General features: G+C 45.0%; 1 protein-coding gene across 1 annotated transcript in view; it reads right to left on the bottom strand.

The window, feature by feature from the left end:
• Positions 1 to 24,052, bottom strand: part of POU2F2 (POU class 2 homeobox 2) — a 33,275-nt gene extending 9,223 nt beyond the window's left edge. Inside the window, 11 exon segments of the mRNA XM_063139690.1 lie at positions 417 to 558; positions 3,631 to 3,744; positions 4,656 to 4,747; positions 6,663 to 6,768; positions 7,168 to 7,273; positions 7,275 to 7,369; positions 8,501 to 8,620; positions 10,753 to 10,809; positions 10,936 to 10,970; positions 13,172 to 13,237; positions 23,943 to 24,052. Of these exon segments, the coding sequence (XP_062995760.1) occupies positions 417 to 558; positions 3,631 to 3,744; positions 4,656 to 4,747; positions 6,663 to 6,768; positions 7,168 to 7,273; positions 7,275 to 7,369; positions 8,501 to 8,620; positions 10,753 to 10,809; positions 10,936 to 10,970; positions 13,172 to 13,237; positions 23,943 to 23,970 (961 nt within the window). The 5' untranslated portion in view covers positions 23,971 to 24,052.
• Between the last annotated feature and the right edge of the window lie 325 nt (positions 24,053 to 24,377).

Here is a 24,377-nt window from a genome sequence, read left to right as displayed (position 1 = left end):
GTGAGTCTTCTCTTCCTCAACCCTGGGAGACTTTGGCCAGGGCCAGGTCCTTCCATGAGCCTCCTTGTTCAGTCCTATTTGGCTCCCCGTCCACTGGTTTTAATCAGGCCTCAGTAGGAACCACCCTCAGACTATGGAACCAGTCTTTTCTCTTACACTCATCCTGACTCCCAGTGACCTCCCTGGAGCCTGATCAATCCACCACCCCAACAAAGCCATAGCAGAAAATACCCCCAAATCTTGAACCTTGCTTTTTCTCTTATCTCCAGTCTCATTCAGCACCCCATACAATCCCACCTCCCACAAGAGCCCAGTTTTCTTTTCCTTTTGCCACCTCAAACAGGCCTTAGCCCCCTTGCAGCCTGACCCTCCTCCAGCAGGCCTCAGCGTCTGCCCGCTCCCTCCGCTTCTCTTACCAGCGTCATTGAGCCATTTCTCCAGCAGAGGTTTGAGCTTGCACATGTTCTTGAAACTGAGGTTGAGTGCCTCAAAGCGTGAGATAGTTGTCTGGCTGAAGTCATTCCCATAAAGCTTCCCCATGGCCAGCCCCACATCACCCTGTGGAGAACATAAACAGGGGTGCAGGGAAGAGCTGTTACTCAAAGTGTGTTTCACGATTCCATCCAAACCCAGAACTGTAGGCTGAGCACAACGTTCAACGCCCTAAGAACTTCAGCTTTCACTTAACCAAATTTTCCAGCCTTTCAGGCTCTGAACATAGGCTTGAAACTGTGTTGACAATGATGGGAGCAATCTCAGGCTATGTACAAATGTGCATATAAACAGGAGGCGTTTCATAGAATCATAGAATAGTAGAGTTGGAAGGGGCCTACAAGGCCATCGAGTCCAACCCCCTGCTCAATGCAGGAATCCATCTCAAAGCATCCCTGGCAGATGGCTGTCCAGCTGCCTCTTGAATGTCTCTAGGGTGGGAGAGCCCACAACCTCCCTAGGTCATTGGTTCCATCGTCGTACTGCTCTAACAGTCAGGACATTTTCCTGATGTCCAGCCGGAATCTGGCTTCCTGTCACTTGAGCCTGTTAATCCGTGTCCTGCACTCTGGGATGTTTCTCCTGCCTACGTTCTTTAAATTACATACACAAATGCCGATTTCCTTGTCCATTTGAATCCTCTTCCATGCTTTCAGTGGGCTGTCTGCCCTTTTTGTTTTGATTGATTAAGGTGCTGCTTGTAAAATTATACACTTAAGAACCATATGGTGCTTGATGTTGAAAACCAATAGTTTTCACCTGAGAAACTACTCCAGAAAAGAGAGGGAAGTTTGCTACAGGATGTCACCGGGAGCCCAGCCCATCAGAGCTCTACGTAGCCCTTTTTATGTCAAACTGCTAGCGCCTGCACCCTCACTCCAGCCCTAAGATTGATCCTAATGAGGAAACTGTATGTGTGCCAATACACATGGTGAGTGCACATTCCAGAGCAGACCCGTTGGTGGTGCCATCTATGTTTAGATTCTCCAGTATCGGAGAAGTGACTAAGATTTCTAGTCCTCAGAAAGCATTGCACAGCTGACTTCCCTTCTCCAAGACAGGAAGAAACAGAATACATTATGCAAAATAAGAACATGTATTCATATTTTCTTATTTTGCACAATTCAAGCAGAACTAAGGTTTACTTGGCACAGAATTGTGATTATCTTCTTCTCCAAGTCAGGAGAAGGACATCTGCAGTGTTTAGTTTCATTCCCCACAAATCCTGGCTTATTGCTATGTACAAACCAGAAATTGGGCCTGTTCAGACAACAAAATAAACCATGGTTAGGCTGCTAACCCTTTTGCAGCAAACGTTTAGTGAGCATGTTTAAACCATGGTTAGGTAGCCACCATGGTTAGGAATGGTTCACATGACACACTAAGCCATGGTTCATATGACATACTAAGCCATAATGTTTAGCTCAAAATGCTTAACCACCGTGGCTTAGTGTGTCAGCTGAACAGGATCACTGTGGTTTAAAATAAACTCTAGTTAGTGAAATAAGCCAATTTCATAACCCAGTGTTTTAAGTTGGTTTGTTTAGTAACCAACTAGAGTTCATTTTAAACTATAATCTCTGGTTCACATGCAATGACAAGGTAGGCTTCATAAAAAGTGATGCTGCAGAAGACCTTCTCCAAGTCACGAAGGAGGAGGAGAGAGGAGGGGGAAGCAAGCAAGCATAAGACTTTGCTTGGAGTTGTTCCAGCTCATGCACATAGAGCTAAACCTTGGTTTAGCGTTATGTTTTAAAAAGTCCAGTGTCTCTATTTGGAAGTAGGACTAGGACCGAAGTTTTTATTAGCTGTGAAATGTTCCCCACTCTTCCAGGTTTTAAGGGGTGGGGTGGGAGGGGCTGCATAAAGAGATGAAAGTGTTTGTTCATTCAGAGCAAGGGCAGGAACAACTGTCTTTGCTCTGAATTGTCTTTAGTGACATTACCAGGTGGCCAAATCCAGTTGACACTGTGGGAATCTACACTGGTGTTATTCTAACGTTTTGAATGGGTTACTGTGACGCATAGCGTTACGTGTCCCTGGGTCTCCAACGTTGTAAATGAGTCGTACTTACAGGTTCTGTTTCTTAGTTCCAGCGTGTCTACAGATTCATGTGCCTCGTCCTACCGGTAATTCTCCTCTCCCTTTCTCAGAGCTGCTGGGTTTGCTCCGCCCACTTCCTGTTCTCCTTCCTTCGCCCCGTTTGCTATCTTATCTGCTACAGCAGATAAATCACACCAGCGTTATACTGTGCAATCACTGACAATTGCATGCAAAGGACTCAGAAGTTTTCCACCTTAGAATCTGCTTTTATTGTGAAGTACACCCATGCATCCTGCCTTAAAATTTGAATCAAATTGGGTCATCGGTTGATTTTTTATTTTACTTTTTTTAACATTTCACCACTCTTTGCAAAGGAGCGGAAAAGCACTCAAAGGATCGCTGTAGCTCCGTGCAGGAAAATTAACAAGGGTCCAAAGTCCAAAACTCATGACCAGAGGGGCTTAAACGCTAAAACTTTTCAATTTGGTCTCCCATCCCAACCCTGACCAGACCCAACCCTGCTTAGCTTCAGCAAAGTGGCTGGCTCCTATGCACTCAGGCTATTCCCCGGGACCTGCATTAAGATGTTTTGGGAGGGGTTTTGTGTGTGTGCTTATGACTATTGCCCTGCCCTGCCCTGCTGGCTAGGAATGAGGCAGGCAGTGGGCGGAGCAAACCCAGCAGCTCTCGGAGAAGAGGGAGAACAACGAAAGGATTTAACAATGTGCCCTGCAGTAACGTTACAGCTACAGAGAACCGATACAGAGAACCACGTTAGAAAGGGACACTAGCAATGTTATAAGACTAGTGCAGATCCGGCCACTGTCACTGTAGCCAAATCTGATTCACTCCGATTACATTCCCAACAAGAAGACAATGTTATTGTTGTGGTTGTTTTAAAAAGAGCTGAAGCAGTGGACTAGCAAAAAAAGAAGAGCATGCGATGTTTTTCCTAAGGAGTATTTCAGCCTCCATCCCTATTACTACTTTCGCGCTGAAAATGTTCACAGAAGAACATTTAGTGCAGCCCTAAGGGAAACCTATGTTTCACTCTTCCACCCTGGATTTGTCTGAGGCAAATATCCTGGCCTGTACCTGCGTGAAACCCAGCTTGATACGCCGCTGCTTGAAGGTGCGGGCAAACTGCTCCAGCTCCTCCAGGTCACTGGGCTCCTCAGGGTGTGATGGGGTCTCCAGGCATTTGGGCGGCTGCGAGTGAGCGAGGTGGGACTCGGGGAGGCCAGGCCGAGTCACTTGCTGGGGAGAGGGAAGAAGCCACAGACATGGTTATTCAAGAGAGGTACTACATACAGTACAATCCAAAACATAATGTGTGGGCAACACCTAGGTGGAACAACCTAACAGCATATACTAGATACCCAGTGTCGTCGCCTGACCAAATGGGGAAAAGGTCACTTTTCACCAGTTTTCATCAACTGCAAAAAGTACTTTTTTTATATATATATATAGTGATGAAGGGCTGCAAAAAGGCAGGAAGTGTTTGCTTATTCAGAGCAAGGGAAGAAATTGCTCTGAACTGGTTTGGGGTCATTATTTATTAGTGGTCAAAGTAAGCCAGTATGGTCAAGTAAAGGAGTCAGGCCTTAACAGTAATTGCTCCTGAACTTGGGACCTTCTACCTGAAGGTGCTGGGGGGGGGGGGGGGGGAAACCATCATTACTGAGTTTTTGGAAAGGGTGAAAAACTTTCCTTTTTTATTTTTGGCAAACATTTGGATCTTTTATTTTGAGGATGCCTTTGGAGCCTGATTTGCTTTTAGGTTATATTGTTTTCTTGCGTTTAATTATCATTGCATTGTTTATTTGTTGTAAGTCACTTTTAAAAGTGGAAGAATGAGGCCCCCAAATGACACCCAACCATATCTACAAGAGCTTCTTCTTCTTCTTCTTCTTCCCTCTTCTTCTTCTTCCCTCCTCCTCGTCCTCCTCCTCCTCGTCCTCCTCCTCCTCCTCCTCCTCCTCCTCCTCCTCTTCTTCTTCTTCTTCTTCTTCTTCTTCCCTCTTCCTCTTCTTCTTCTTCTTCTTCCTTCTTCCCTCTTCTTCCTTCTTCTCCACATCACTGAACATTTTACATACAGCACCTCTCCCTTTCTCACTCACCTGTGCTGGGAGTCCTGCACGAGGCTGGTTCGGCAGGAGGCTCCCTGGGTTTTGCTGAGGTAGCTGAAAGAGATTTGGTGTTGGGAGCAGCCCTTTGAGGAAGAGAAGAAACAAACAGCTCAGCAAAGTCCAGGCATCACATGGGCCATGGTGTGCAAAGTTACAGCCCAGTTTCTGATCAAACACATAATAGAAATCTGTGTTTTGGCCATTGGTGTACCATTCTTCAGACTCTTAAAATTCTCTGTTGTTGGTGTTTTAAAAAAGCAAAGCAAGTTCCCAGCCCTCATGGGCTGAAGTGAAATTAACATGTGCAGCTTCTGCTGAAAATATGGAGATAAAAAGAAAACCTAGCTGGATGGTGTAGTGGTTAGAGAGTTGGGAGGGAGTTTCTATTCCACACAGCAATTTTCCTTTCCTTATACACTGCTCAATCAATGATTCTAATCTAAGAGAATACAATAATTGACACCATCTGTTAAAAAAAAAAAGTGGAATGCAAACTTAACAAATAAACAAATAAACAAATAATATTTTATCCTAAGAAAAAGGGCCTATCTGCATTAGCATTTCTCCCTGGTATTGTAACATCTCACACGATGCACATCCCAATTCATTGCCCTGTTGATATGTCTCCCTCAATATTCCATTGTTTCCCAAACTACCTTTATGATGGGTTTTTTTCTGCTGCTTGTGGTTTCCATATGCTACAAAGACATGTGTGTTTATATTTGGCAGTATTGTAACTGTTAAATAGCTTTAACGTTTCCCCCCAGCTCCTCTGCACACACACAGTGTCTTTCTCCTCTACCTCCATTCATTTCCTGCTCTTTCCTCACGTTGATTTTAATGGGATGCACAGGCAAGAAAAGATAAACATACAGAAAGTATTGCAGGGAGAGGATAACAGCAGCCGCAGTGGAGGAGGATGGGGGGGTGCCCCCCCCAGGGAAGGAAAAAGGTGAGAGGCCCTTTTGCAAGAGCAAGTGAGAAAGGAAGAGGCCGTTGGGGGTTGGTGGGGACCCTTCACCAGACAGCATGCAAAAAGGCACAAACAGAGGAGGAGAAAAAAGCTGAAGTAGCTCAAAGGCAGCCCAACGACAAGGAGGAAACTCAGAGGTCCATCAGACGAGCGTTTTATTGCACGCTCGTTCCTGGGCACTCACGGATTTTTCTGGGTGCCTCTCCCGATGTCGTCTGCCTCCCGCGCGCCTCTAGCCCCCTCTAGCCTTCTTTGCGTGACGGAAAAACACCCCAGTAAGTCCGACTTAAAATAAAGACGGAAGTAGCCGCTATCTCCTGCTGTGTGCAGGAGAAGCAGTGCGATCAAAGCAGCCCACTCAACGTGGCCCTTGCACATTGTTTACTTCCTCTTTCAAAAGAGGGAGTAATGAGAGACAAACGCCCAGGCGGAGAAGCGACGGTAAGCAAACACGATTTTCCCTCGTGTGATGGCGCTCTCAGTGAGTGGCACTTGTCCAATCTGCTAGCGTCTGCCCAGAAAGGGAGAGTATGCCAATGCCAGTAGCAACGGCACCATGACCTGACCACCTTCTCTCCCCACGTCTCTTTTTCCTTCTCCTCTATGCATTTTTTGTTTCGGGGTGTGTTTTTTGCAGATGCTTTTGACTATGCATGTATGGAGGTGCAGAACTGTGAATTACCACACAACTTATTTTTAAACCTCCATTGCTGCACACCATCAAAGGTGTGCATGCAGTCAGCAGATTCACACACACACACACACACACACACACACAAAAGGCTTATGTCATGTGCTCATTCTACACACAAATGACAAAACACACAAGACCTTTCCAAGTCCTCCTATTTCTCCTGCATTGGTTGGATGTGATGTTCGACTGTAAACATGGCGGATACTCTACTGTATTCATCACCATGTGTTCCCAAGGCCAAAACGCATTTTTCAAAAATACCGCGCTGGGTGACAGAGGCTCTAGTGCAGACCCTCCAAAAACGGCACAGCACCACACAAACCGTTCTTACCTTGCTGTCCCTGCTGGGCCTGTGGCAGCAGGAACTGTGCAGGCGGCTGGAGGTGGTGCCCTGGGACGAGGACTAATTGCTGGAGCTGAAGCAACTGCTGAATGTCCTAGAGCAGAAAAGGGAGGCGAGAGAGCATGGAGAGAGATTTATATCTGTTTTATCCTGGTTTCATTATCATGGCTTTCCCTAGAGAATCCTGGAAACTGTAGCTTGGAAAGGATGCTGGAAAGTCTCTCTCACAGAACTGCAGGCCCAAGGTATCCCTTGCGGCCTGACAATGACTTAAAGCGCTTTAAACGGATAGTACAGATACGCCCTATGTCTTAGGACAGATAAGCACAAACTGTTAGTTTGTTTTAAACAACCCTTATTACACTTTAAGTCCTGTCCAATTCTCCAGGCGAATGAGGAACAGGGATACGGACCCTACTGTGTGGTGACCCTGTAGCGCTGTGCAAGCAGGACCCATTCTGACCAAACTGGGCCTCTCCTACCAAGCCCTTACCTGTGCAGTGAGCTGGATTGGCTGAGACAGGGCAAGCTGAGGTGTCTGGGGCTGGTTTTGTGGCGCCGGCAGCTCAGCCCCAGGCTGCTGAGAGGAAGCGGCGGCGGGCAGCGGCATTGGACTGCTGCACGGCGGCTGCCAGAAGCTGGGCCTGGGCCTGCTGCAGAAGCAGCTGCTGTTGGGCGGGCATCAGGGCCGTAAGCTGGGTTGGGGGAAGGCAGAAGGAGGCACACCGAAGGCATCGTGGCAGGCAAGGCGAGGACAACCAAGCAAAAGGGGAGGGGGGATGACGGTGTGGAAAGGGAAGGAAAAAGGGACGACAAAGAGGAATAAATCAGGCAGAGAGAAAGAAGTAGCGGGTTAGTTGGGTTCTTTCCCATCCTTATCAGCAGAGGCACTAGAACCCCCAGCAAGCACATAGCCAAGCAACTACATCCTTGAGAGAAGCTCCCGGGTTTATCATTCACACAGAACAGGAAGAATTTCATCAAGTGGAAGAGCAGAGGGTTGCGGTTGGTTTTTCACATCATGGCGGTTCAGGGACACTGGGAAAGCCACAGGAGGAATGGAGAGGACTGCCAATAACAGGGAAGTATCGGCAGAGTTTTGGAAGTGCAGGGTGGGAATTTAGCCCTAGCCCAAGCATACTCCAACAAGCAACTCCTGTGTAGGATGGTGAGAAATACCCATCTACCTCCTCAGACCTCCATCCAACACAAAGGCATCCGGACCGTCAGAAGTGAGATGAGGGGTGGGGTTTCTAAATCACCCATTTCCTCCTCCTCCTCCTCCAAGGCCCACCTCAGAGCTCCAGGGATTCAGAAGGGAGTCCTTCTGGCCTTCTGGATTTTTTTTTCCAATCTGGCAGGTTACATGGGCCTTTTCAAACATGACATCTTTAAGAGTACACCTAAGATGTTTTTCTTCCGCAAGCGTGTACAGCTAAAAATGTAAAGTGTGAATGCAACGAAAATCACGGTATGCAAAATTAAAAATTAGCATACAGGCCTCATGATAGAGACTCTCCATTATTGCACTTGCAAATCCGGGCTTGTTGTTGCATAATGCTATGAAATGGCCCTATAGAAAGGGAGAAGCTGCCCACGGGAGAGAATAAAATCCTACTATTTACATCATGGAATTTGGGCCCGGAGCCCCTGATCTTGCCAGCAGGAATTGTCACATTCCTAGACTTCTTTCAACATTCTGATTCAACACTCCTTGAGGTCATGGAAGCAGCGTTCGTCATTCGCATCCACCTCATCCCACCCTAACAGCTGCGTCTGGTGAAGCTGCAGGAACTGTGCCCTGCCACTGGGCTTCCTCCACTTACCCCAGCAAGCTGGCTCCCAGCTAACATAAGCTGGGCCTGGGGTAGGTGTGGCTGTTGAGCTGGCGGAGCCGGGGCCGGGGCTGGGGCTGGAGGCATTTCTGTGGGGTCTTCAGCTTTGATCTGGAGGGAGAAAGCAAGAAGGAAGAAAATCACCCCACTTCTCTTTCTAAGTCTGTATGACAAGACATCCTTCTGCTTCTGCTGTCGCTCTCTTCCTTGGCCCAACCTGGATTATTTCAGACACAAATGTGATGACTCCCTTCTCCCATATTTTCATTTCTTTCTAGGGTCCCTAACCTCCCGCTCCCTCACCTGAAGAAAATAACCATGTCTAAGCAGGGGCGGTGATACCATTAAGGCAGCTGCCTAGGGCGCAGACCCCAGAGGGGCGCAGTACTGCCCTTTGAGGGTCACAGTTTTATACAAATTAGCTGGTTTAAGAAAAAACATAATAAAAGGAAAATAAAATAGTTCAGAAACTCTTTTTGAACAGCTGAATCGAAGTTGGCAATATTTGGGGGGGGGGGGTGCAAGTAGCTTGCCTTGCCTAGGGCACAAAATAGTCTGGCACCGGCCCTGTGTCTAAGCCACCAACCCAGGGGAACACACTTAAAGAGAAACCCCAACCGCAGTAAAAGGTTTCCTTCATGAGGCAGGCTGAGGTCCGCACGGCCAGAAGTATCAAGTTTTAAGGATACTTTTGAAGAATTTAGAGGAAGGACGATGGTTTAACAGAGCCGAAGAATATTGGCCAAGGTTGTGTATACTGTGTGTTAAGCAAAAATGTAAAATTTCACATCAAGGCAAACCAAATTCTGCAACTTGAATACATTATGCTAAATAAGCACTTCTGCATGCGTTTAATTCGTTTTGCTGCTGCAAACCACTTGGAGGGACAAAGAACAATGCAAGGCACCAAAATCCCGCCCACTGACCAATGGAAGTTGATGCTATCTCTCAAACACATCGCCGCTCGGCTTCCTGTTTTGCTGCCGGGCCTGGGACTCAGGGAATTCCCCCCTCCCCAACTAACCTTGATTCATGAGTTCCTATCACATTGATAACAAAAGTGCGAGGCAGCCCACAGTCCTGCCTCACCCTACCCACCCAGCCTTTTTCTTTTTGTATATATTATTCCAATCTTTCCCCCACCTAACTGTACAACCAACCCAATCAGTTGTGCAGGCAGCAACGTTTGAGGGTTTCTACTGAAGCCGTTTGCAATCCAAGAGGTGCAAAATCAGGATCCTTTGCAATGTTGCAGAGGGTGCAATTCTTGGATCTTGCCAAAAGTTGAACTGTTAAAATTATCTGATGCCTCTTTCAACATCTGAAAAAGGCACATATTGTGGTTTTGGTGATATGCAAATTGTCTTCAGTTTAATCTGTTTATCAAAAGGTAGGAGAGTAATCAACTATAATATCTTTAACACTTCACAGCTCCAAGCATTGAACAAAATAGGTTTTGCAGGTTTCTCTCATGCTTCCAAACCCAGCAAAACCTGTTTGATCAGAGACTATTGAGGGACAGTTTAAAAAATGTCATACTGAATGTCTCCATCATACTGCCCCCAAGTCTCAAAAAGCTAATGTGTGTACGCAGCCTTAGATCATCCAAACCAGATGTACGTTGGGCTTCTCACTGGAAGCATGCTGAGAGCACAAGGCACCGATAGCTTTAAAGCTAAGTAAATATCGGCTCGGTGAGAACTTCAGTGGGGAATTGGCATGAGAGATCGGTGTAAGCCACTTCCCAAAGGAAAAATGGGATAGATAGATAGATAGATAGATAGATAGATAGACAGACAGACAGACAGACAGAAAAATTAGGTTCTCCCTTAGAGACAGAAATGCCATCTCTCAACTGCAGCCACCATAGCTGAGTCTGACTCTAGGACAGGGAAGCAATCTTCACCCCCCCTGGATTCCCGCTCTGCATTTTCGTTGAATGGGTTCCCCCCCCCCATCTAGCTGGGGGGCTTCATAGTGGGAGAGATGGAGGCTGGAGAGGCCTCAGGATAACTCATATCCTGGCCTCTCCACTCTCTTCCCATCCCTGCCCATTGAAACGCCCCCTTTTCTCCTTCTCCAAGATCTGCACCAACTGCAAGGTGAAGGGAGGTTGGAGCTCTGATCCCCACCTCCAAGGTTGGAGCGCTGAAAGAAGCTGTCCGGGGGCCACAGGATTGCTCCTTAAGTAATATAAGCCACCAAGACACCTTTATCATTCTCCAGTCATCTTGGACACTTACCTTGGTGCCGGTGCTGGTTGGGGATGGGGAGAACGGGGAAGGTTTGCTCTGCTGGGTCTGAGAGGGACAAACAGAGAAAGGACATCAGCATGGACAGACTGGGGGCATGCGCCACTTTCTGCCACCATGACATCTCCGCTCCCACATTATATACAGCTCATGCTTCTGCCCAACATTTCTCACCTGGTGGTTTGTGTCAGGTCCATTTCTTTCCGTATCTTGAACCAAAGAAGAAGAAAAATCAGCACAAAGCCTCCATACAAAGATACCCTCAAGAATCTCTCTTCCCAGTTTGTGTCAAACCCTCTTCCCCAGGCCCACATTTCCCAACTAGGGGCCCAGAGTCCAAATCAAATCTGCTGAACTTCTTCTTGTTCCCCTCCTCTCCCTATGGATTTTGGGACTTTCTCTGCTGCTCGTAGTGGTTCGCAGGACTTCAATCTTAGCCATGAGGTTTCTTATGGAAGGGGCAGGACAGACTTTTAGGCTTGCGAGATCTACTTTGCTTTTCATTAGAACCCTGAGGACCACCAGCTAGAGCAGGGTGAAAATTAGTGGCTCAGAAAAGAGAATTAAGAAACAAGGCACCCGTGAACACATGCTCAGCCTAGGAATTTGTTTTCAGTGCCAGAACTGGTGCTCATGGAAGAATCCATTCACACATGCATCTACTCCTGTTTTCTCCAAAGCTTTCTTGATTTGGGCACAGGGGAAGGAGGGATTTTGTTGTCTCTATTGGTCAAACATCAGGTGTCAGAAAACCTTGTCGATTTACTGCAAATGATCCAGAGACATACCATGAGATCCTGGTCTACCTTCTGCCTGCCCCTGTCTTATGCTACTGCACACCCACCCACATGAGTGCACAAGTGCAAAGGCATAAGGACAAGATCACAAATGTGCTCAGAAAACTGTATTGCCAACACATTTGGAGCTAAAACTCTTTCTCAGGAATGAATCTAAAAACAAAGTACATGTGCAAACCTTGTTATTATTAGCTTTGATGGTTGTTGTTTTTAAACATGTATGTTTTTCAAGAATTAAATTTCATTAATAGCATTTTAAAACTGTTTTGATCTAATATAGAGCCTATTCTATTTTGTATCTAATATTCATGTTCATTTCCATATTACAGTATGTTTTTAGGATACAAGTTTTTATTCTGAATGGTTAATGGGTTATACATGTATTTTGTTTTTAGAGTTGAACAATAACAACTCTTCGGTGCAACTTTGAGGTCTCCATTTGTCTGGCATTTCGTGCCTTTCCTCTAAGTCAGCCTTTCCCAACCTGGTGCCCTCCAGATGTGTGGGATTACATGCTCAGGCAGCATGGTCACTGGCCCATTTCCTTCTGCTTTGTTCCTTCTCCTCCCCTAAAACAAACACCTTTTCAGGATTCTTCATTGCTTGTTTTCTCTCTCTCTCATACTTCAACACACCTCAATTGTTCCCCTCCCATACTAAGACTGATTACAATGCTGCTAAAAAGTGAATTATCACTTTTTATTTTGCATAAATGCTCATTTGTAAATTGCAGAATACCGGGAGGCATTCTCATATATATGAAAGCCAGTTCCTGAGTTCTGTCTCTTGGAACTTTTCTACACGAGGCTGTTAATCTGCTGTAACTACTTTCATTTTCATTGCAGAATTGATATTTAAGCCTATATGAGAAGCGTTTCCTTTCCTGTTTTTCTGCTACATAATCTCTAGGTGGCACTGTGGTATAGTTTACCCTACCCTGTGCCTGTTTGCTTTCTCTTCCCCTCCTTATTGTTTTATTATGGTTTTATTAGAATGTAAGCCTATGCGGCAGGGTCTTGCTATTTACTGTTTTACTCTGTACAGCACCATGTACATTGATGGTGCTATATAAATAAATAAATAAATAATAATAATAATAATAATATAGTGGAACAGCGCTAATACACAGTGGGAAATCGTGCTTTCTTTCTCTTTCACAATTAAATGACACATTTTCCCTGCTCTAAAAAAAACTTGCTGAAAGTTCTGGTTAGACACAGAAGTGAAACTCAAGGTTTATAGCATCACCTAAAGAACCCATAAACAACTTTGAGTAGGGAATGAGTAGTGCATGATAAATGCCTTGTGGAGAAAAGCCACATTCTAGCATGACCAAGGAATGGAACTCAGGGCAGGGCTATGCAAATGAAAGGCAAGTCATGATCCCCCATGGCTCATCTTAAATTCAATGGGACAAAGAAAACAAGCAACAAAGTGGGCACAGCTATGGTGTGATAGAGGAAGGGAGCAAAACTCTGCACTGGGGTCACTGCCACATCACAGTGCTCTTACTTTTCACCCTTCACCCCTCAAAGGTCATAATCTAGCTAATGAATAAAACAAAACACAAAACCCCACCCAAATTTCCATCCTTTCCCACCAGATGTTGCTACCTGTGTGCTCCTCTTGCAGCTCCAGCCGCGCCTTCTCCAACTCCAGGGGCTTAGACATTCTTACTTCTATGAGAGGGAGAGAAAAAAGAAAGATTGGGATAAGTGTGAAGGTACACCAAGTGGCAGGGCAGAAATTAATGCAGAAAATCTAGAACCTAAGCACAGGTACCCTAAGTTTAAAGTGATGTAATCGTATGAAATATTAATCTAGAAGGGTTTTAAAACTGTACAAAATGTGAAAATAAATGCCTAGTATGTGTCAGTTATCCTAGTGCCTTTCTACTATGTTGGCCAGAATACTGAAAGGTAGTTTTCTTTTTAGTGAGCAAGTGGGAAGAATACTGCCTGCATGTTTTTCCAAATTATCTCCCTCAAGTAAAGAAGTTTTTTTTTTCAGAGAAAGGGTCTAGAATCATCTAGAAGGGGACAACCCCAAAGGCCCACTTGACCTTCCCACCTTGCCCCATGGTTATATCCTGCCTCCATGTTTGTCCCTCCACCTCTCACAGAAGAGCCTTATCTGAAAGTGAATGTTTTGACCTCTCACATTACAGCAATTCTTAAACCATTACTATTTACTGCCTAAATACAAATGGACAATGGGTAGATAGGCAGAAGGGAAACAATGGACGACGGTGTGGTAAAGACATGCCCATTCCTTTCACATGTGTACAGAAAGAGGAATTATCTGGTGTGTGATTCACAAAGCCTCAAAAATCTCATTAAAACAACAACTAGGATGTGTCTAGCCCTTACGGCTGGCAAGGTATCTGAGATGTGTTTAGAAATTTGACAGTAGTGCCTGCAACAACTTCAGGTTCTGTTTTTCAACCATCCATCACCCACACACTTTCCAGTCACATTCTCCTACATCTCCAGACTCCACTACCTGCGCTCACTGAGAGCCAAATTATCTGTCATTTGGTGCAGCTCCGTGTGTTCATTTAAACATGGGCAACTGTTCCAATCAAGTAGAAAGATGGAAATGAGGGGGGCACTTTTCAAAGTAAAAGTGCCTTGTGGGTGAAGAGACCCTTCCCCTATACCACCCCTGTTTGTGATATACTTCCTCCCAAATCCTCTCCCCTCATGCTGTTTCTCCTCAGTCAAGCTCCAGCACTGGAAGTGAGTCTAGGTGAGGAGAAAAGCAACTGGTGAGAAGCTGTGGAGAGAAAATTTGGGAGGCATGGTTCTGTGCTCATAAAACCTTTTGTTTTAAAAAATCAGACACACACCCCTCTCCAAATAACCCCTCTTGCTACGTGACATGGGTTGTTCTGTGTAAAAAGATATGGTGCTGCCACCATTACACATACGTAGTTTGGCCCTTCTCAAAAGAAAGTTCTTCACACAGTGCATAATTAATTCCAGAAATTTGCTACCATGGAATGAGATAACGGTGGCTGGTTTAAGATGACTTTAGACACAGATTAGACAAATCCATTGAGAAGAAAGGTAGGTCCTGTCATGGCCTATTGCCTGTGATAGTTAAATAGAGCCTCCATGTTCAAGGGCAGTATGCCACTGAAGAGAGCAGCTAAAGAGGCAACAATAGAATAATGCTGTGCTTGTGCACTTTACTGAAGCCTCTGGATGATTAGACTAAATCGACCTTTGGTTTGACACATCCAGACTCTGTTTATGTTCTCAGAGCATCTTTTGACATGACTGAGAACCATGTTAGGAAAATTAATTTTGCACTCCCACCTCTATGTCTTCTGTCATGCTGACTCCATGTTTAGTAATGTGCTGCTTTTAATAATGTATTAATTTTAAATGTTTTAATCATTTATTATTATTATTATTATTATTATTATTATTATTTATATAGCACCATCAATGTACATGGTGCTGTACAGAGTAAAACAGTAAATAGCAAGACTCTGCCGCATAGGCTTACATTCTAATAAAATCATAATAAAACAATAAGGAGGGGAAGAGAATGCACCAAACAGGCACAGGGTAGGGTAAAACTAGCAGTATAAAGTCAGAACAAAATTTATATGTTTATATAAAATTTATATATTAAAATTTATATAAATTAAAATTTATATAAAATACATTTATATGTATTTTATGGCATTTGCATTTGTGTTGGGAGGGAGAGGTGGGTTATTATTATTATTATTATTATTATTATTATTATTATTATTATTATTATTAGAACCAGTCCCAGCCATGATAGTTAAATGGGGCCTCCATATCAAGAGACAGTATATCTCTGGATACCAGATACTGAAGGTTAAATAACAGGAGAGGCCTGTTCCTTCACAACCTGCTTGTGGGGTTCTCAGTAGTATCTCACTGTTACTGTTGGAAATAGAATCCTTGGTTAGATGGGAACTTTGGTCCAAATCAGCACAATTCTTTTTATGATTGGTGTGGACAGAATTAAGCCAGCCTTCCCCAACCTGGAACTCTCCAGATGTGTTGACTGCACCTCCCATCATTCCCAGCCAGCAGGTTGGCTGAGAATAATGGGAATTGCAGTCCAACACATCGGAGAGTACCAGGTTGGGGAAAGCTGAACTAAGCAATGTTTGGATAGGTGCACCTTGCACATTTTTATTAAGTCCCATCAAAGATTATAGTTTTACTGTGCAATAAATGTCCAGCTGTTACTTGGCTGTTCCGATTTCTCAAGGTTACGCATCTACCGTGCGGAAATCAAATTTTGTCCAGCAATAAATCACAGCTGTTCTAATTATTTCTCTCGCTCTCCCCTCCCCCCCACCCAAGTTAGTATATTTATTGCTATTTGGAATGTCAAGTATATCTCATTGATGATTCAGTAGTTGGGCAAGTACCACAAGCATCTACCATGATATCATCAGACAAACTATTTCACCATTTTCCTACATCAATGCTCTGCCATTTAGTAATCTCACCACCACCACTACCACTTCTTCTTTCTTTTAATATGACACAGTCCCTTTGAGCTTTGGAACCTCCTGAATAATTTGGTATCACCAGCAAACCTGGGCACCTCACTGTTCACCTCTAACACCAGGGGGCTGTTTTCCCAGCACTGACGTGGCACCATCTCCCTCAGAAACCCCACAGTTTTCCTCTCCCATGGTGACGCTGGGTAATCCCAACACCAATGAAGGAGCACAGCATTTCCGGCAGCCATCCGGGTATCGGAGCTGCCCCTGCCATCTTCCTGGTGGAAGGTGACCGATGACGAGTTACCTTCCACCAGGGACCAGATTGGCCCTGGAGTGACATCAGACGGCAGAAGAGCTGTTCTGATCTCGCTCCCATTGAAAACGTCAAGGTAAGTCCCCACTTTTTCAATGTGCAGCTTCACAGGAAAGCCTCATGGTGGCTGCGAAGCTGCAGCCGCATCATGTAACTGACGCAGCGCAGATCCACAGCCACCACGGGGCTTTCCCCGCGTATAGACAGCCCCCAGATCACTTTTCATGAGTAGGACCTTCAGGTATGAAACTTTCTCTCTCCATTTAGTATACAGTAGGTCTGCTTCCAAACATATGGGGGCAGCATGTGAAAGAAGACAGCATGTGCAAGAAGAAGAAACAGGGGCAAACATGCCCACACCCCAGCTTCACAGCATGGAAATAGGATATTGCACCACTAATGCTAAATCCTGGCTAGCATGACTTCAGCGTTAAGAAAAACTGTTTTCTGTGATGAGTTGTGTGGAAATGCCCTGTGTTTCTGAGGCAGAGTAAGCTTGTTTCCCCTAGGAGAGCAAAACAGAAAGTGAAACTGACAGCCCTATATCAGCACTACCAGCTTTCTCCAGCTTGGGGGGCAAGAAATATTTTTTAGAAACTTACCCAGAAATAACTAAAAAAAAACTTACACAGATTCTTAAAACCACAATCATACATTCCAGCCCCTGGCCTTCAAGATCGCAAGCAAATCGATATACCTAATACAGACCGCAGTGAATGTGCTGCCAACAGAAGATACTGTCAGACAAGGCATACCACTATAATGTGTCCTTGTGGTGGTAGGGGCATGATTTGGTGAAAAATGGGGTAAGTCAGAGGGTGGGATTTCATTCTGCTATTCTGCCCACCACCACCACCTTCAGCTTTTTGTCCCATAATGCTAGCACTGCAGTTATTTTAGCTTGAGGGAGGTAAGATCCCCTTCCTAATATTATCAGGCCTTAACGGCGGAACATGACTATTTCAGGCATGGCTGGGCCTACATAATATATTAACTGAAAGTGACTGAAGCAAACTCTTCCCTCACCATCACCCTCTGCAATGGAAAGCTTTAGTGAGCAGATTTCCACCGCTTTCCTCCCTCTGTGCTGCTCTAGAAATTGCCTCACAGAAAAGGAATGACCGGTGGCCATTTTTGGTCCAGTTTTGGCCCTGAACCACAGCATGCCTCTAGGTTAAGGAAGGGGGAAAGCAGCTGCCTCCATTCACCCCACTCCATCCCACCCAAGTTCAGAGCTTTATCATGTGCTGTTCCACTCTAATTTGCATAAACGTAATGAGTCACACTCTAATAAGGGAGATGGTGCCCTGATGACCTCAGCATAGCACTGGGGGGCAGGGGTGTCCACTGGTTATCTGAAGCACATTGAGTGTATCAGACAACCACTGAAGTGTAACCTATCACTGCATGTATATAACTGCTGTAAATATACATTACACCAGAAACAGATGCCCATTTTGTCGCCTTACATGTGGTAAAGTTCTCCTTATCATTTGACAAGGCAATATACACATGGTTGTACTTTTTCAGGGGTGTATGGGTGCTGCGCTGCATCAAAGGCTGAGGAGAACTTTACTATACATCTGCCCCTGGTCAGAAATGTGGAGATGCAGCCCGGGAGAGGGGGCAAAAAATCCCCTCAGCATTTGACAGGATGGACCAAAGAGCCGCCCGGGCAGATGACCAAACTACCCTGAGGTGAGCTCTCTCACCACGGTTTATATGTATTATCCTACCAAGTGAAAGGTGCACTTGATGCTACCACACTTCAGGTGCAAACAGGTGGTGAAATGTGTCTGTAATCATCTAGGCAACTGGCTTACCAAGTGGTCACTTGCACATCACAGAAAATGGTCATCTGCATTGAGCCATTCACCCAATGCAAGTCCCCACTTGGTTTGTAAGCATGCACTGAAAGGGTGGCAAAAAAAATCCATCCTTTCACTTATTGTTGCTATTTATTTCTGCCCTGCCAAGGTACCTACACATTCAACACCTAAACAACGGGGCAAGAGTTCAACCAGCGCTGCTTTCACCCTCCCTGTTCTTCCATATTATGATAGGCTAAATCTGTTGAATTCCTGCCTACCATGCACTTATTATATTCCTGCCTACCATGCACTTATTACAGAAGAAAGGAAGGAAGAAAGAGAGAAAGAAAGTCAACACCCTTCTCAGGAAATACTGAGGTAGCCACCCACTTTATTCCTCCAGCTAACTCATATACACAAAGTTTCCCCAATTAAGCAACAGTCCCTAGAGGATAGCCCTGCCTCTACTTCCTATCCAGCCCTCCAAGAGCCTCCAAAATGTCCCATACTGACATAAAGAAGAGCATTTGGCATATCAAGTGGGACCTGCAGTTGCAGTATATGATGCTCCTGTTCAGGGTTCCAGCCAGCCAGTTTCTCTTCCAGGATGCTTAATCCCATTCCTCCTGCCCTCAACAGACAGACAGCATGCTTAAAAATTGAACTGATTGGGGTTTCCCCCACCCCAGTTTTTTTTCCCCCCTTCTAAATATTTTTTGTCCCTCTGCAAATGCTTGGGGTCCCCTGAAGCCTGCTGATCCCTCCCTCTTATCCATGGATAGTGCCATTTTGGCAACAAGTACCAGCGCTTGGAGAACCGAGTCTGCTGTTAGTAAAATGGGTTTGAGGAATATACACCACCAGGTTGGCCTCCTGCTTAACTGGCCCAGAGAAGCTGATATCAACCAGATGAAGGTTTTTCCTAGCATGGCGATAAAGTGATGAGCACGAGCCCATTGCTAAAGGCACAGGAGTAATGCCAAGGGAGAAAGGTGACAATCCTATAAATAGCAGGACTGGTATGAATGGTTCTCATTGATGCCAGCACCCCACAATAAGGGAAGTGATCATGGGGATGATAACAGCTGGAAACAGATCAGAAATTTCTATAACCTCTGATCAAAGATAATGGGGAGGCAGTATGTATGTGTGAGTAAGAGGCAGTTGAGTTGGTTTTGAGAAAGAATAGAATCTGAAAGGGATTTTTTTTCACAAGTGACACTAAAAACACCCTTTAGGCTCCTGTGTGTCACTTCTGAATATTATTGACACAATACCAAAAATAGAAGAGGGCTATTTTCAAATTAAACCTTCTCTTTTGTGCGTTTTTAGATCTTTGCACTGCTGTTGGCTTTTTTCCCCCTTTGCTTTTTTTAAACTTTGCTTTTATTCTGTTTTAAATTTAAGTTTTTTAGATGATGTTTTACTATGCTAATATATTTTATGGTTTTAAGTTTCAATTTGTGATCTGACCAGCTTTGGCTTCTGGCTGGCATAGAAATGTCAATCAATCAATCAAAAGTTAAATTCTTCCAATTATAATCTGAATCATCCCAACCTGAAGGCAATGAGATGATTCAGCATTTCTATATGCTTTAAGGCAGAGGTAGGTAACGTGGTGCCCGCCAGGCACTAACATGCCCCCAGACACTTTTTCTTGGTGCCTGCTGAGGGGTCATAGCCCTCCCACTTTATAAAAACAATTAACACATTTTCTTATTGGCAGCTGAAATTGTTTCAAAGCGAAGAGAAAGCCTCCAGCTGCTGCCATCTTCATTTCCCATGAATGCCTCTGGCCCACACGTGGGGCTCTGAGACATTCTTAGGAAATTAAGATGGTGGGCAGCTGCAGGTTCATGCTTTTCTCTGCAGTGCTCCCAGCCACCAAGAAACGGAAGGGGGAAAAGAAAAAAGGGACTTCTGTCTGTTAAGCTGAGCAGGGGGCTACGGAGAGAAGGGGGGCAGCTGGGGTGGCCTTGAGAATTACGTGTCTATTGGTACTGAAAACTGGGTTCAAAGGAGTTGTTTACTGTGTTGGGGCTCAGTCCCCATTTCTGCCTTGTACTCAATGTTTTGGGCAAGTTCTTGTCCTTCATGACTAGCCATGCCTCCCATGGCAGCCATTTTGTGGTGGTGCCCAGGAGTTTCTCAAATTGCCAAATGTGCACAAAATTTTGTCTGTCCCTACTTTGGTCCTCAACATGAGGGGTTGCCTTTAAAGATGGTATAGAAACTTCAACTGGTGCAAAATGCAAGCTACCTGGATATTGGTAAAATTGGGTAGGTGCAACATCTGACATCAAGATTGTACCAGTGGCGCTGGTTGCTAGTGAGTTTCCTGGCACAATTAAAAGTGCTGGTATTGATATTTAAAGCCACAAATGGATTAAGGTCAGGTTATTTGAAAGACCACCTTCACCTGTTCCAACCTGCCTTTCTTTTGAGATCAGCTTCTGAGGCCCTGCTCATGGGATTCTTCCAGACACAAGAGTTCTAGCACTAACACTTAGAAGGCATTGTGCAGCTATTCAGACTTTTCGTTCTTAATGCAGAAGTGGAGAGAAAACAAAGGAGTATTACAAGTAGATGACAACGACACCTGCCCCTGGTAAAATTCTGTCAATAAGGAAGACAGGAGGTATAATAAAAGACTTGTCTGGGCGTGCCATTGAGAATAATTATTTCACAAAGAAGGCCTTCTCAGTGGTAGCCTCACACTTTTGCAATTCTATTTCAACGGAAAAAACATGGTCCCACTATTATAGGCTTTCAAGAAGTCTTTTAAGATCTAGGATCTTCAAAAATTCTGTTCTTAAATGGATATTATCATGCAATTCATTTCCTTTGGTACTGAAATAATTTTAAGATCATCTTCAGGGGTCCTTCTCCATGAGTCCCTTCCAAAGGAAGTGAGGCTACCAGGAAGAGGGCCTTTTCTGCTGTGGCACCCCGGCTGTGGAATGATATCCCTAGACTGGTTTGCCTGGCACCTACGTTGTACTCCTTTGTCACCAAGTGAAGATTGTTTTATTTTCCCAGTATTTTAGTATGTTAGCATCCTAGACTTTTAGCTGTGATGTTTTAAATCTGTATTTTAAATGTCTGCATTGCTGCTCAGATTTATACTGGGTGAACTGTTATACTGCTGTTTTAAGCTTCCATCGTTTATATTTTATGCTGTTCCTTGTGGTTTTAATTTTTCCGAACCACCCAGAGAGTGGAATAGAAATGAAATAAATAAAAGTAATAATACTAATAGTAATAATAATCTAATTTTATTGGTTTTATTGTTGTACTGCTGGGTAGTGTGCTATTGCTATTGCCACAAATGTTTTTAATGCTATTTTATTGTTAATTTCACCATTGTTTTATGGTGACTGTGGTTTAATTTATATGTTGACTGTATTTTTATAAACTGGAAGCCACCTTGTGAGGGTTTGACTGTAAAGGTAGCTTTAAAATATCTATAAATAAATAAATGGTAGGTTGGGACTCACACAGGCCGCCTCCTCACCTAAAGGTGGGCAGACCACTGGCACTGCCACATTGTTAAAGATTTTTCTAAGAGAAGAAGAGAGAGAGAAAAAAAACATGTGGAAAGGAACAGCAACTAGGATAAATTGATAGGGGAACAGAGACAGAGAGAAAAGGAGAAAAACAAACAAGGGAAAAGGAAAATGTACAGATGGTAAAAATAAAATAAAAGCGGGTCCCATGTTCAGATCTAAAAGTGGATCCTGAGTTTGAAAAGGTTCAAGACTACAGGTTTAACGAACAAAAGCTTCCACTTTTGTCCTCCTCTGCCTTTCTCAGGAGCAGCCTGGTATACAGGAATGTAGTCGGTAAAAGTCTTCTCCACCATGTCTCTCCACACCAGAAAATGTTCACCAGCTGAAGGTCTGAGTCTCCGGTGGATGTCATAAAGGCACAGGAGCAGGGCCTAGTTGCCATGTCCAGACCTCGAGAGGGCTCCTGGGCATTCAGAGCTGTGTAGATGTTCACAAAGTGCAGCTTTGCTCATGGCAGAACTTCACAAGTTGGGAAATTGTCGCCTGGTGGGATTTTCTTTAGCTGAGGAGTTCTTTGTCTGGGGGAGCTGACAACTGTTATAGCAGGACCCAAGTGGCTGGTTTCCCAGCCTCTCCCTCCCCCTCCCTCCAAACTGCTGGCCACCCTTTGCCGGCTTTCACTTCTGCTTCCCGCTTCCCTTTCACATTTTTAGATGTTTTAAAAACAGCCCCCAATTTACTGAAACCCTAGCTAAAAACAGAAGCCCAGAAACCATTTGGCTGCTCCGGGTAGGTAGCGCTCCTTCCACCCGTAGCAACCAGCTCTTGCTATCCTCCTTTTGCTCTCAATTGCATCCTGGATAGGTGAAAGTTGGGATCAAACTGCCAGATGCAAAGGACAGGAAGGCTCCTGTACCTTTTTAATCATTTCACAGGATTCTTTTTCACCCTTCGATGGCAAGTTGTACTCTCTTCCAAACACCTATCGAAAGTATAAGAGCCCTGTCTTCCTTCGCATTCGGTGACTCTACGGGACAGGAAAGGTGCTTCCAGATGGAGGCCTGAAACACTACCAATCCAGACATTCTGTGGCCAATCTATCTTTTTTCCCCTTAATTGTTTTTTTGTTTTGTTTGGGGGGGGGGGAGACAGAAGATGAGGTAGGCAAACAGGGGAGGGTTACCAGTTGAAAACAATGACGTCTGGACTTTCGGTAAAATTCTGTGAATAAGGAAGAGCAATTCCATGACCAAAACCTTGTCACCAAGCACCGAAATAAGCTTGATGCAATGTTCTCAGCCAATTAAGGCTGCTAAGTGACCAGAGCACGGCCTCCTCCTATGCCTTTAACAGCGCCTTGATCAGCAGAAATCATCAGCTGAAGCTTTTCACAGCATGCAGATAAACATCACTAGCTATCAAACTGGTGCTAGAGCACAGCTATAGCAGCCGGTTGGAAAGTTGGTAACCTTAGCCACTGTTCCTAATTAAGTTATTACCTTTTTTCTAACAGGGCTCCTATGGGTTTAACAGCTAAGTGACATGCACAAATTTAATAGGTGTTTCCCCACCCCCGAATATCTCTATGCTGGGGAAAAAAGCTTTTCTGTTGAATTTCTGCCTGGCAGGCAGCTCTTTCGCACAGGAGCTCTGCTAGAGAAAAGCCAAGATGTCCCTTCCCCTCTGTACCTTTCAAAGAACTGTAATCTTTGTAAACCGCCCAGAATGCTTTGGTTGTTGATTGGTACAGAAATGGAATCAATGAAATGAAATGATCCCCAGGTGCCAAAGGTGCTCATCCTTCACCCTAATGGAACTTCTTCACCCTCATCCTCTCCCTTCCTATTTGCACTAAACTCTGCACAAGAGAAGGCTGGAGACATCGTTTTTAGAAGTGTTGGAGGTAAGGTGCAACACGAGCATCATTGCTTGTGATGCATGCCTTGCTGTTCTGCAGTTATCTCATGTCAAATGGGTTCTGCAGGTTTGTGATACACCACTAAAAGCATCAAAACGGAAACAACAGTGGGACGAGTGTGTGTACCATGGTCAGCAGTGCCTCTATCATACGATGTAACTGTCTGTCTCCAGCCTAAGATGTATTCAACAACCAAATGCTAGGATTGCTCTGGCACGGAGGGAATCTCCCAGAAGAAAATGGCAATGTGTACAGGCGTGAGAGCTAGGAAGAAAGGAGAGCGAGGAGTGCCCAACTCGTGGCTCTCGGCCAGGATCCACATTGTCACTTACCTGTTGCCCACAGACCCGAGTTCACCATGGCTACGGTTCTTCTTCTGGAAGAGAGAGGACATTGGAGAGTCTTGCCTGCCACTGGCAGACAGTGCCTGTTCCAGAGAGGGGAAGAGCGGGTGGCGGGACAAGGAAGGGCCTCCGAGCTAGGGGCAGGTCTGGGGGAGTCCCCTGCCGATTGAGAAGCAAGAACACTGAATGTGACAGGAAGCAGCTGGGAGGAAGAAGCCATGGCAGGGCGAGTGTGGGGGAGTGAAGAACGCTGCAAGGACTGGCACATAACAAACACATGTGCTTGTACAGGGCTGTTATCTGAAATTACCCTTGCCCCCCACAGATGGCTCACCCTTGTGTTTGCTGGCCCAAGGGCTCTGACGCACACATGCCTGGACACCCAACCTAGGTTGGGCGTGAGGGGTTTGTACAAAATGCACA

This window comes from Elgaria multicarinata, chromosome 13, assembly GCF_023053635.1.
Source record: "Elgaria multicarinata webbii isolate HBS135686 ecotype San Diego chromosome 13, rElgMul1.1.pri, whole genome shotgun sequence".
NCBI lineage: Eukaryota > Metazoa > Chordata > Lepidosauria > Squamata > Anguidae > Elgaria > Elgaria multicarinata.
This window is presented reverse-complemented; position numbering and strand designations above follow the sequence as displayed.